This window comes from Pseudochaenichthys georgianus, chromosome 15 (genome assembly GCF_902827115.2).
Source record: "Pseudochaenichthys georgianus chromosome 15, fPseGeo1.2, whole genome shotgun sequence".
Classification (NCBI taxonomy): domain Eukaryota; kingdom Metazoa; phylum Chordata; class Actinopteri; order Perciformes; family Channichthyidae; genus Pseudochaenichthys; species Pseudochaenichthys georgianus.
In genome coordinates this window covers 30,502,607-30,517,440 of record NC_047517.1, presented here as the reverse complement: position 1 = coordinate 30,517,440, position 14,834 = coordinate 30,502,607, and the positions used below count along the sequence as shown (strand labels likewise).

The 14,834-nt window shown below is 41.0% G+C and overlaps 1 protein-coding gene across 1 annotated transcript in view; it reads right to left on the bottom strand.

Moving 5' to 3' along the window:
- Nucleotides 1-6,751: 6,751 nt before the first annotated feature.
- ccser2a (coiled-coil serine-rich protein 2a) overlaps nucleotides 6,752-14,834 on the bottom strand; it is a 59,445-nt gene continuing 51,362 nt past the window's right edge. The window contains exon 8 of the mRNA XM_034100206.2: nucleotides 6,752-12,545. Within this exon, the coding sequence (XP_033956097.1) occupies nucleotides 11,817-12,545 (729 nt within the window). The 3' untranslated portion in view covers nucleotides 6,752-11,816. The remainder of the gene's footprint in view (nucleotides 12,546-14,834) is intronic.

Sequence of the window (14,834 nt, the reverse complement as noted above, 5' to 3'; positions counted from 1 at the left end):
TCAGGCAGTGGCACGACCTAAATACTGGAACATTCAGGTAGGTATAAAGTTCAGGTAGGTATAACGTTTTGCGAGTGTTTATTTAAAAAAAAAATACTTGTTGTTTTTATATACCTAGTGTGATTTTATTGTATAGTGTGTTGGTAAAATATTTGTTGTTTTTACAAACCTACAGTGTGATTTTATTGTATAGTACGTTGGTAAAATGTTTGTTTTTACATGCCTATAGTGTGTTGGTAAAATGTTTGAAATAAATCTGTCAAATGTTACCTATGTTTCCGTTTGTTTTTATTGTGCAAGTACACTTACACACAATGACCTCCAGTGTAGTTTTATTGTATAGTGCTTTGGTACAGTTACATACCCACACAGCTACACTTACACATACACACCTACACGTACCCACACATCTACACTTACACATACACACACACACCTACACACAAAATATTTTTAAAATTATTTTTTTTTTTTTAAATATTTTTTGTTTTGTTTTGGGTGGAATGAATACCTATAGTGATGATTCAATGTAATACAATGATTTTTATAGTCTGGCACCTGAAAAAGGTCAAATGGCACTGATGGAACCAAATGTGCCCAAAGCTTATTCCGCCTGGACTTTATTTTCATAAACCTCTCTAAAAAGGTCAAATATCAGTTGTGTACTTATTATATGTTATACTTTGGATTCCTAAAGCTTTTAGGCTACTAACCCATCATTCAAGGTTGGTCTTCACTATAAGTAATGGGTTTTCTTTAGGCGGAGACAGGAATTTACATTTTTTTGCTATGTTCCATATGAATTTACTCTGACACAAAACAATCTATATTGATTCTGACACTTCTACATCCAACTCACAGATGTCACCTTGCTTTGATAACAACAATTATTCATATAAACCTTTTAGAAGTGAAGTTATTGTCATTTGTTCTGGGAATGTCATTTTCGAGCCTGAAACCTGAAAAACAGGCTCGGGGTTTAACAGGTTAAGAACATATCATTGTTTTATGTGTACTTATGGAGAAATGTATTTTGTTTCAGTGTCACACTTCTTACCATTAAAATCCCTGCCAAATACAACACCTGCCTGTTACTTGGAGGAATGATGCTGAGGAGAGTTTAACTGGCTGTTAAGTTTCAATATCCACTCGTTGAAAACGAGAACAGTACAGGTTTGTTTTATCCTTCTTAGCTTTCTGACATGCTCTTTGTAACTGAAGGCCACAAGAGCAGTTTCTGACTCAGCACTCAAAGTTGTATTGCTTGCTTGCTCAGTTTTTCTGTTGTTTTTCTTTGTACCTGCCTGTTTTTACTCAATCAAATGGATGAGATCATGACACAAGAGCTGGAACTTTGCCTTCCATTGACATTTTTTCAGTTATAAGTAAAAGTGCAGTTTGTTGCAAGAACATTTTAAAGACATTTTGGATTGCCAGTTCGAAGTAAGGTTTTAAGAAATGCAAAAAAACATGATTAAATTATCTTTTTTAAATATATTGACGGATCAATGTTGTTGAATTTATTTGAAGCAAAATAATGTTGTCTGTATTTTTTGATTTAGCGCAGCTCCCCGCCAGCATTCATAGTCATGGCAGGTCACCCTTGAAAAAGAGATCTTTTGATCTCAAGGGGCTTTCACCTGGTTAAATAAAGGCTACAAACAAACAATGGCCATGGCAGCAAGGCTTTGAGAAAACAGCTGACTAGTTCAGTTAGAAGTAGTTAGCTGTAAATGCTACTTAGCAAGCAGTAAAGTGTTGTCCATCACAAGTCTTGAAGTCATCAACAAAATCACCAGAGGGAAAACCAGTAACTCACCAAATCAACATAGTGACATAAGGACACACGCACGTCTCCCTGGGGAAGGTATTATTGAAGCCGTTTTTTATAAAGGTAAAATAGTTACACAATATGTCTGTAAGTTTTGTCCTATTTTATCATAAAGTAGTTGTTATGAACAAGAAATGTGAGTTACATTTATTCATATAAGACAGGGCCAGCTCTATGCACTTTCCCTTTTCTATGCCCTTTATTCTATGAAGCAATAGTGGTAAACAGCAGAGTTTTAAGAGTCTGCCGGACCGATTTGTCTGACTTTATTCTGTGCAGACAGTCCTCCAGCCATCTGTTTTTCTCTCATCCGCATCCCTCCTGAGTGGAAAGGTCTAATATACTGTAGAATAGGCTACCCATTACCAGAACACCAACTACCAGAAATCCAAATGTGTCCACTTACATGGACATAATCATGATTTATGAGTGCACAAAGTCTAATATGAGAAAGAAATAATCATGCTTAACAGAATAAGACTCCATACTTCCAATAAAAGGGCAGCCTGTGGGCCTGCAAAAAGTGCTAAGCCGAAGTGAGAGAAGGTCTCTCCATATTACCTTTCTGAAGCAATGGAGGGTTTGAGTAAGTAAAAAGAAATGCACAAAAAAAAGTGTTATTGCAGGTTTAAGTAACATAATAAGCATTGCTGTTGACAGGTTAGTTGAAATGCCAATTTCAAGCTTTTGGCAACAAAGTGCCAGACCTGTAAAATACAAGAGAAGTGGCACTCTGCACTTTGAGAAGAGAATATATTATTTAATTAACATGACACATTTATCAGAGCTTAAAAGAGGCCACATCATCTGTGCAACAGGCCAAAAGATGAACACTAACTGACAAATATATATTTCCTGTCATCCCGCAATCTCCTTCACATTGAACTAAATATTGCACCAACAACACAAAGTCTAAATAATTAGTCTTTTTTTTTTTTTTTTTTCACATCTTGCCAAGCCAACAAATGCCCCTGACAGCAGAGACTCTGAACTGGTACACAGGTGATCTGTAGGACATTAAAAAAGCGGATCACCACTGTATAAATCAAACTGATCAGGACAGCTATGCATAGCAATGAGCATCTGTGTGTAAATTAACGTGTCAGAGTGAGAGGGTCCTGTCCTAGAGCAGGTAGAAGTCAAACAGCTGTCAGGGGAACCAATTAAGCTCATGTTCCACTGCCATCCCACAGCAACACACACCAATGTTGTGTTTTCACCCCTAAAAACTCCGTCTACACTCAAGTTAAGCCATTTAGCCTGCAGCGTTTGTGAATATTTGAAAGCATTGCCGGAGGAAGAGAACGAGGCTGGCATTTCTCCTTCAAGAGAAGTGTCCAGGTACCCTGGTGGCAGAGGGCTCTGTCTAAAAACATGACGCAGGTAAAATACACAAAAGTCCCTCTGAGTCTTTGTCACTGCCTTTCTGTTAAATAAACTCTCCTCCACGTTTTCACAGCAGGTTTAACTTTTCAAGTAACCGAAAGGTGGATTAAAAGAAGGACCTAAAAACTACAGATTCTTCTTAAAATAATTGGCTGGCACTATACATCTTTCCGAGATAAAAAAATAACATTGTGAGAACTCAGTGGAATAACACTCACTTAATGACACTTTTTTCATCATATTAACTGTACAAATTGTTCAGAAAAGACACAATTCAAATCTAACGAAAGAAGAATAAATGTAAAACTCACGTAATTAAGTTGAATTTAACATAATACAGCTACCTCCCACACACTTCTTAGTGCAGAAAAAGCAGCCTGCATCCAACAAGGAGAGTTAATGAGGAATACTGAATCCTGTGACATACACACGATGTGCTATATTATTGCACTAACTCCGTTAAAAATTACAATGCAGACTACCTATGAAACTCCTCATTAAGCCTTGCCCAGCGCCTGCATTAACCCTGCTACAACCGCCAGGGATTAAAATCACATACTATACAATTATCATTAACAGTGTCCTGTTTACCTTTTATGCACCACTCGCCACACTGTGTACAGTCAGAGGGACTTTTGCAAACTTTTTAAAGCACCCACATCAAAATATAGTGCAGCAACACCTTTGTTTTTCATCCACTCAACAGTCAGGTTTTATGGAGCAGATGTGAGCCACCTTGTCTGAAACAAAGATTACAACGAACATCATAAAAGTTTAAATAAAACATTGACCTTTGGTGGAAAAGAGCCGAGACAATTTCACACTAGCAAAGCTATTCTTAGAAAGTGTGGTTTAGAGCCGATGAATGGGAGTCGGAGGCGGCATGTTGAGTAGCCTACTATGGAACTCCACACTTTATTTTCCATTAGTTACAGAAAGGTAGGAACAACTTCATTGCATGCTACTCAAGCTAGAATGATAACCAAACACAGTTGCGCTACCTAACAGGTCCGTGGCGCAACACACTCTAAAACACAGTGAATTATGTCCCGTAATGTTCCACCACCACAGGTTACCGTTTAGGATGTCATCCAACTCAATTGATCATGAGACTACGTGTGTTTGGGGATCTGAAAGGCTTGCTGCGCCCGCTATTTCCTGTGGCAAAATCCTAAATAAATCATAAATAACTCAACCCTGCTATCTGAATATCAAAGACAGAATATTTGTGTCTTTACAGTATCGCTCACTTAACTCACTACGCGTGCATACTGCTATCATGTAAGTACACATCTTTCCAAATACATTTATGTAAATTGCAACATCTGGAAATGATTGCTGTTCTAGCCTCAGCAGACAAACACTGCACCACGAAAGGTTTAAGAGATGAGCAGCAGTCGTCTACCTTCCGACTGATATATGGGATTATTTGCCCCCGAAACATAATGGAATATATTTGTAATTAAAGGACGTGTATGCTTAGGGTTATAGACAGGGTCGGGCTGGTCATCGGGACGAATCTCGATGGGCCGGTACTGAAGTGGGCCAGTCGGACGATGTGGGCCGGTCGGATAAGTCACTAACACCCTCCGTTGACAATTTACTGGCTGTAATTACTTGCAGTACCGAGGTGGGCCGGCGGTACCGAGGTGGGCCGGTCGAGACCCTTTGATTTTGAAAATGTCCATGATGATATTATATAATATATTATTAAAGAGAGGAATAACCAAGTCATAGGCTGTTTGCATGATATAAATAATATTTACATATATAAAGCTAATTTACATTATTATTTTGCAGTGAGAGGGGAAAACCCCCCAAACAACAACAACAACAACAAACCAATCAAGAATTACGTATTTCTTAAATCCTGTTCAGCCCATAACCCCTTATAAGGCCCAAATCATGACTGTTTCATCTCTAAGCATATAAACAAAATAACAGCATCAAAATACAACGAAAAATGCAGCCAGTACAAGAAGTTAAATAATAACAATCCAACTGCAAGATGGTAAAAGATAACAGCCAGCAGCCTCGTAGCAGCACACAATATGCAGGAAGCACAAACCGCAGAGACTTACCTTGAAGAGGGAAGAAAGACATTTTGGTCCCAGGCTGCCAACAATATCCAGAGAAAACTCCGCTTCCGGGTTGAAGTTGTGTTTGAAATTCTCCTGAAAGTGCATGTTAATAGGCGAGCGTGTGTATATATGAATATTAATTAATTGAAGCAACCGTTTTCTGCAGCATTGTTAGTAACAAAGTAAGCTAAAGGAGTATGGCAGCAGATTAAACAAGTTATTTAGGAAAAGTAATTATTCAGTAGGCCGCCATTTTCAAACATGCTATTGAAGGAAGCTCATCACAAAATCTCCTGATTGGTTGCCCAATTAAGTGGCAAGAGAGAGAGAGAGAAATAAAGAAGAGAGAGCATTCAAATAACTTTATTGACATCACCATATAGACTTTTTTTTTTTCAATGCAAACATATTAAAGACATCTAAACATGTCCATAACTATGTACGTCGAACAGTATTAAAAACTCAACATGTAATCAAATGAACCTGCAGCACCATTCTAGTGTTGGCTTGACACGTCCACTATCAAATGTAGCATAAAAACAATACATTCATTTCATGGGAGGCGTGTGGTGCAGTGGGTTGTGCGTTGGTGTTCGGACCAGGGGTCACAGGTTCAAACCCCACTGCAGTCAGCATGTCGTTGTGTTCCTGAGACACTTCACCCCAAATTGCTCCTGTGGGGATTGCTCACAGTATTGAGTATGTAAGTCGCTTTGGTTAAAAGCGTCTAACAAGTGTAGACTACAACATGTACTGTAATGGTGCAGCCATAATAAAACAAATAGTCTTTGTGGTGTAAAACATCATGTTTAATGAAGAACTGCATTGCAGAATATAAATGTGTGATAAAAGAGGATGTTCGAGGTGAAATGAAAAGGGAAACTGAAGGATTTTACCTCCCTGCTGTTAGAAATAATCAATAGCATACATTTGCATAATTGAAGAGCACCAATTGTATAATTGTATACTGTCTTTTCCTCAATATTATCCATAAAGTGACTCCAACAAACTTGAGGTAGCACCATGCAGCACTCTAACATTACACAGTGAAAACCTGCAGCATATTTGACAGTTTATGATAAAAGAGCCTGGCTTCCTTTCAAAGTGAGAAACCTTTTGCATCTCCAACCTTTCCAAGTTAATGACAGTGTCACACTATTCCTTGCGCTTGGCAGGCTGTTGTCCACCCATCGCCTCCGAAGCTTTTAACCTCATTAGTATGTGGACTATATGCAAGGTGTAGAGACTGCATATAATGTAATGAATAGAGATGGGTTATGCTCGATGAACAATGCCTTTTGCTAGAAGACCTAAAAGCAACCTCTTACAGAATTTCCGTAAAAGTGCCTCTGTGACCCGCAAGCTATAAGGCTGTGTAAACAGGAAAAAGGTGTTGGTTTATAAAAACAATTACACAAAAAAACCAGACCAAACCACACTAGTTTCACAATCATACTTTATTTCCAGAAATAAAACCAGTAGACAGTGAAAACAGTAAGAATGAGGTTTCTCATCTTCAACTGAGGTCAGCAGCTTTATGTTTGTAAGCGTTGACAACGGTCTATGATCCGGATCAATACAGCATTAACTGTCAAAGAACGAAGTACCTCCTCACCACAGGGATTTCACCTGTGGCCTCTCTTTCATGGCACAGCACCATATTCGGCTCTGATGTTTGACATTTTCCGTAAACCAGCTGGAGGTTGTTAGTCTAACATGCGAGCAATTTTGGTGGATCAACATTTTAAAGAAACATATTAAACGGTGACATTTGGCCACTTACAGAAGGTTAGCTGAAACACCCTCGTTAGATTTTTGGTTCAACCTTTATCGCAGTCTCCCATGGCTACTCAGACAATAGAATACCTTTGCAAACAGACACACACTGGGAAAAGGAAAATAATATTAGAAATCAAAATGTACTTCAGAACCAAGTATCTTTAAATCCAGTTCAATGTTCATTCAGCATTAACAACTAATGTCATTTAGTCATTTAAAGTGCTTAAGATTAGAATTTTTAAAAAGCTTTATTCCATTTGTATAAAAGGTTGCAAAAAACAGTGTAGCGCTCCCTTACGTTTCAGCTTCAAGACATCATTGCACAGTATACACGAGACGGTGCTTAACGGCTGTAGTAGTTGTATAGTATTATGAATGTGATTAAAACAATGACATTGCATATTATGGGGATATAAATAGATATACTACGTGGCAGATTTGAAGCAGTGTGCTGTGCTGTGGCTGATGGGAAATGAAATGCAACACAGTCAAATATAAGAGAGTTACTCCAAAAATAAGCAAAGTTTAAGCACTCTACTTTAAAACCGTCAACAGAAGGTAGAAGATGGCCACAAAACAACAGCTCCTCATTATGGTTTTACACATGCATGAACTCATTATGTTTGGCATCTTGAAAGCAGCGGACACTAGCTGTAGACCCAGAACACCAGATTGACACCTTATAAAGTTTATAGGGTCATTTTGTTAGCAAACAATAGCTTGTAATATTTACTCATTCGATAATTTGGAGTCATGTTTGTGTCCAAGTTTTTTATTTTCTTCTTTGCAAATTGTTTTGCTAGCTGCAGCTCGATTGTAACTCAAAGGTGGGGTAGGTAAGTTTCAGAAACCGACTCGAGATACACTTTGTTATATTCCATGGAATGCTCTTAACATCCCGATAGCAATGAATATCTGAAGTGCTTTGACAACAAATCCATAAAAACATGTCATCTGTGGAAGCCGTGGTATAGTAAAAGCACGACCAATCGATTGGATTGCCGCCCTGTCTGTCAGCCTTCCATCTCGTGCACGCACAAATGTATCTCGTGCCGTAATTGGGCGTGCATTGCGCGTTCATGTGTGTTGGAGGAGGTGCTCTGTAAGGAAGTCTGAAGGAAGGGGCGGATTCTTTTCGGCTGTGTACTTTCAAATGTTAGTGCACTCGAGCCGGTTTCTGAAACTTACCTACCCCACCTTTAATCGTTCTCTCCGTCGTATGGTTTTGGCCAGGTAGGATACAGTAGGTTTTTCAGAGCTTTTTTTCACTGCAAACAGCTGCCTGCTCCATCTGGAAATGACCTTGATGTATTGAAAGAGGCTAAAATCATCTTTCAAGCCGAGGGAACCTAGAGATTTACAGTAGGTGCTAATTATCTGTGGGTTTGTAAAAGCAGCTTCTTATGCACACACATCTGATCTGTGGTCAAAACACAAGTACAGATTATAGCAGGTGCAAATATGCCCCTGTGTTTTGTTCTTGCAGTAATGGATAATGTGAGTTTGGTGCTCATTAAGAAGTAATAATACAGAACAACCCGGGTGCTTTTTCCTGTTGTGCAATGCAGTGTGTGAGTCACAAAACGTGAATCAAGATCCCGCATTAGAATCGATCCAAGTTGCTACAGAGAGCCCAGTTGTGGTTTTGTTATAGCAAAGCAAGCAAGACTGATTGTCTTGAATGCTAAACTGAGCAGGGACATTGATTGGGGGGATAGAGAACACAGCACAGGGAGAGAAGGATGCCAGTGGTATGGGTCTGCCTTTGGCCTGTAGGCAGACACATCTTTCTCTCACACACTCACTCACACCACAGAAACACTGGCAGCCAGAGGTGTTTGGAGACGCACACACACACACACACACACAGATGCACAAACATATAGCGGGAAACATTGATTTCCTGTTTGGCATAACTAAGCAGTTAATGAGCCATTCTCCGGACCACGGAGTCCCCACACAAACATGTTGAGTATTCTGTGTCACTCTCCTCTCTTACGCAAACCGTGACGACATTTTATAGACATTCACAAGCAGGAACGCCTGCCAGCTTATCCTGATCATTCACTATTTCATCTCCTATTCTATTAGTCTGTGCTCTCTCTTCACGCTCCGTCTTCTTGTCTCTCTCTGTGCATCTTTCTCATCCTCTCTATATACGTTCCGTCTCTGTTTTCATTGAAATAAATGATTTTTTTCTTGGCTTCCCAGTGCAGTGTTGACTGCTTGGCTGGCTTGGCACAGTGTTGAATCTTTCCAACAGGTAAACCCGCTTCATCAGCCACATGGATGCACATGTCCAGCCTCTACCCATTTCCAGGGTAATCCAGGGAGTGCCACCTTTTGCTTGGCTGCAGTGGCGGATGGATCAATGTGTACTTGGCGAGCTCATTTTGTGAAAACTACCAAAACAACACTTTTAATTCTTTACTATAGAATTCAAAGTGTGTGCATGTAGGCCCATTGTTTGGCTACCAGGAAGTGTGAACTGCGTTTTGTGTCTCTTTGACTTTTATCAGAGTTCTTGTGCGTCCATGTATCTTTTGTGTCCGGATGTGTATGCGTGTTATATGTCTGTGTGTCACTCTCTCTCTCTTCCCGTCTCACTCCGTCTATGTAGGGTGCATTATTGTACGCAGTAGACCGGACAGTGCCAGAGGCGTACACGAAGCGGTCACGCGGCGTGACAGAGAAGAGAGCTGAGTTGCTGTCAGAAGGCCTTTTAACACACTGCTGCTCTCCATTCGGGGACATTTTGGAGAGCGTTTGACTGCAAAAAGGGCTCCACGAAGGAGAGATAAACACAATTCTCCAAAGCTCCAACAGAAACACCACGAAAGCCCCAAAGGCTCCCTACCTGAAAATAACACACTAATACCTTTGATGTTCCCAAAGAGATGTGCAAGAGAGCGAGAGGAGGAGAGAGAGAGGGGGGAGGGGGGGGGAGACACACACACTCATACACAAACTCCCATTCAGTATACACACCAGGCAGCAGCTTCACACATCGAATGAGTTCCTGTAAGCTGATCTGTACATGTGTGGGTCATTGAGAATGAAGCGAGCAATACACAAATGCAACAAAAGGTTGAATTGACCCTTTTCTCACATTACTGGAAATGTTGCGTGTTCTTTTTTCTATTAGGACAAGGATTCAAAAGACTCCTATATAATAAATTAATTTAGTTCCATGCTTTTGTCCTCACTCAGGTCACACATAATGTTTCCTGGTACTCTTCACTGTTGTCCATCTCTAGAGTAGCCCTAAAATAAGTGCTTCACACTGTTCAGTACCGAGTGTGTTCGCAGATACGAGTAAAGCCGACATCGTACCTGAGCACACTTAAGTGCGAGTGCTTTTGTACGCCGCTCTCTCAACCAAATGATGACAACCTCATCTCCACCACCAGCATGGTACTGTTCTTTACAAGCCTATATTCCTGTCTGAGATGCATTCATTGTACACAGAGGGTGTGAGTTGCAACTGAAATAAAAACATGTATGCACTTCACCTCTACGTCTGTCACGTCTCACCTCCATACATACACTCTGGCTCATTTAGAAAAACACATTTTCTTTCTGGGAGTGACAGCTCCAGAGCACTTTGACAAATTGTTGCACAAATGCAACAAAAGGTTGAATTGACCCTTTTCTCACATTACTGGAAATGTTGCGTGTTCTTTTTTCTATTAGGACAAGGATTCAAAAGACTCCTATATAATAAATTAATTTAGTTCCATGCTTTTGTCCTCACTCAGGTCACACATAATGTTTCCTGGTACTCTTCACTGTTGTCCATCTCTAGAGTAGCCCTAAAATAAGTGCTTCACACTGTTCAGTACCGAGTGTGTTCGCAGATACGAGTAAAGCCGACATCGTACCTGAGCACACTTAAGTGCGAGTGCTTTTGTACGCCGCTCTCTCAACCAAATGATGACAACCTCATCTCCACCACCAGCATGGTACTGTTCTTTACAAGCCTATATTCCTGTCTGAGATGCATTCATTGTACACAGAGGGTGTGAGTTGCAACTGAAATAAAAACATGTATGCACTTCACCTCTACGTCTGTCACGTCTCACCTCCATACATACACTCTGGCTCATTTAGAAAAACACATTTTCTTTCTGGGAGTGACAGCTCCAGAGCACTTTGACAAATTGTTTTTCAAACCAGCCCGCATGCCACTTCTGCTTTTATGTTGTCCTTCTTTTTACCACTGTATATGTTGCCTCCATCTGCCTCTGGGTCTTCTATTACACTGAAGAGGTCACATGTATGTCACCTCCATGTTTGAAACCAAATGCACCTGTGTGTCAAAGGGCACAGCTGTGAACTTCAACTTTGAAACTTCATAACAGCCAGCGGGTATAAAAAACTAAATGGCAACACTATTATTCATTCATATGCATGCACAAGGCTTGTTAAATGGACGTTTCTTCTTTCATCAATCCCCCTGAACCTGAAAGCTGTCACATACCACTATGGAAGATAAGATCCTGCTCATGTTTTATTTAAATCAGTTAATCATGTGGGAGTTGTAGATGTGAATGCCGCAGTCACAAAACCAATGTCAGTGACACAGGCAGTCCCTGATTGGTCCATGAGCTCAGTGCATGTCCTTGTGACAACCAAAAGGAAAAACACTGACACTGTTATAATGTCTAACGGGGGTAGGGGGCGAATATCAATGTCAGAGTGAATCCTGTTTTAAGTTCTGATGGGTGAGATTAGGCTCCTCAGGGAATCTTTGGCTTGGAGAGGCCTGAGCGACTCAAAGGGATCAGGATCCTGGCAGACCGAGGGTCTCTGAGTGTCCCCTGATTGGGCTCCTCCAGGCTGGAGTGGAAGCCCCGCGGATCACTGAAAGGCTCCGACGCTCTGCGAGGCTGAAGCAGCGAAGTGCGACACAGACTTAGAGACTGAACCTGGGGTCCAGCATTAAAGCAGGGAAGGCCTCTAGACGGAGGGGGCAGCTGCTTGGTCCGGTTAGCCAGGGGTCCTAAAGGGCAGCCTGGCTTCAGAGAGGCGAAGCTACCAGTGCCCCCTGGCTTGAGTGCGGGAAGAGACACGCGCTTGTGAAGGCGAGGGGGCTGCAGCATGCGAGGGCTAGAGGAACCAGCAGATTTCGGAGTGACAGAGCTCTGGGAAATCACAGCGGGTGCCCCACCTCCACGCTGGGCTGCAGACTGAGCTTCTGATGCTGCACTGTCGCTGGCAGCGAATCCCTGTGGAGCTGCAGGACGTAGGTGGGTGCGGAGGAGACGAGGCAGCCCGTCGGGGTCTGCCGGCTCAGACACATCTGCCACGGGGTCGTCAGGAGGATGACAAGCATCATTGTGCGTTCCTTCTTCCTCTGATCTACTCCTTGTGAAGTCACTGTGGCCCTCGGTGGGGGGAGTTTTTACTGGTCTTCCCTGGTGGAGGTGCTCGTTGAGGCAGGGGTTGAAAGGCTGAAGTATTTGAGGCTGGAGAAAGAGAAAAGATCACATTTAAATGTTTAGAAGATGGGTATAAAATAGCCAAGGAACAGGGTATTAAGAGGTACAACTGGTTTGTTTTTATCATATTCCACAAGAAAAAAATGTCACAGTTTTTAGTGATCCCTGTAGACTACCAGCTTTTAAATATTCTGCTGCTTCAAAATTCCTTCTGAATCAAAGTGCACATCAAAAAATCTGCCTTTTTATGATGCGTTTACTCTTTAAAATCGTATCCTGTGTCTACTGCCAGCGACTCAACTACTACACTGCCAACGGGAGAGGCAGAGTCACAGAGGAAGCCCTGATTCAGCAGATAGAAACAAGCCGAGGAGAATAACCTTGCCATGCGAAAGCCCGGGATCGACTGAAGTCTTTGACTCGTTCTGTGGTCGCTGCCGCAGAGGGACGCCAAAATATAAGCTATGATGCCTGCTGCCTGTGTTAGAACGTGCTGAGTCGTTAACCACATGACATGTAGACCAACCGTGGTGTCGTCCTCCACCAGGGGACACACAGGGAACGAACACACAATCATAAACACCTGAACAATATAATGCCATTCTTAAACAGAACAATTACCGTCTCAGTGAAGCTTATTATGTTCAGTAGTTGTTGTGCTAGACAGCTGCTAATTATCCAGCGCGACAAAACAACAGACTGGGGCTACTAAAAGAGTCGAGTGAAACCTCTCTGACAGAAACTCATTATGACTTAGCAGAGTATTTGTTTCAACAGCACAACATGTATTGGATTGGTTTCAATTGCACATGTTACATTTAAGATGTAAGATATCACCAACACTGTAAGCCTGAATGATGTATAGGAATATAAAATAGCTGTAACCTTGGTCACAACAACTTTTCTGCATTACATTTCCAGATAAGCAGCGGAATAGAAGGCCAACGGTGCTTATTAGTCCAACCAACAGCAAGAGCAGAGATGCTCAAATCAGAAAAACTAAATCAATATTGATGTGAATATCTTAAAATGTATAAGAGTATATTTTCTGAATTGTTTATGACCTCAACATCTATACAAATCTGTTATACTATTTCTTATGCTAGTTCGAGACAGGCTACTTTAAGGCGTACCGCTTTTTACTGGACTGGCCTTTTTCCATCAATGTCCTTTGAGCAGAACACAAAGTATCCAAATCCACCTAGAACCATCTAAAGCTACATGAAAGCCTGAACTCACTTTTAGCAGAAACATACCCTCTGTGAGTTGAAAGTATAAAGATCTCTGAGGGTGTGAATATATATAGCTGTGCAGGTCAAGCTACTCTGCTCCTTTCTACCATCAGTCATTCATATTGTATGTGGGAGTGAATGTCCGAGGACACAGCTCCATCTCCTGGTCTCCTGCCACAATGGCTCCGCTGGCCTTTTGCAAAACCCTTGTCCACTTCTCAGCGTCTGTTTGTTTTTCAAGCAATGCAATACTGATATTCGTTTTTTAAAGTCTGTAATTTAAAACCCTCCTATATAAAGAATGTTTATGTTGCTTTTCACAACAGCTCTGATTAGTCCGTCACTCAAATCATGGCCATGTTATCAAGATGTTTCTATCTATATGTTGTTTTCCTTTCAGACACAGTTCAAATGTTTACTGCTGAATGCCATAGTTCAGAAACAATATACCAACAGTTCACTGGTTACAGGTGATAAGAAAGTAAATCATCATTATAGATAGGACTTGTACTATGTTTCAGTTTATATAATGTTGTTCCTGGGAAGAATACTGACTGAAATGACCATTGTCATATTGTAAGGCTATAGGGAAATAATGATATTTTCTTATTACAAGCTTTGCAGTGGGTGCATATATGTATAGCTGGTGCATCTGGAGGAAGCCTCTGACAGTGAAGGCATCATGCAGGATCTATAGGCTTACAGTCGGTAATCATTGGCATCTACAGCTGTCTGCTCCAGATACTAATAATTAGCAGCAATCCTTTTTGAGCGCTTCCTTGCACTGCAATGAAGTTAATATCTCAGCCCACTAATGATATCTATTACTCGAATAGAAATGTTCTTTCTAAACAAGAAAGATGTCAATGTGAATCTTTGAGATGTCAAGCACACTATTACCATCTCATCTCCAGCCTCTTTCACTGTGAACAATGGCCGTGTCGGGTAAATTATGTAAATGCTCCCTGTTATGTCTATGGTAAGACAATGAGATTGCAGCACATAAGCAGATAAGAGCGACAATATGGAGGCGGTCCATTTAAAAGAAGGATTAGACTTTGCATAAGCATTAATATCCGCGGTC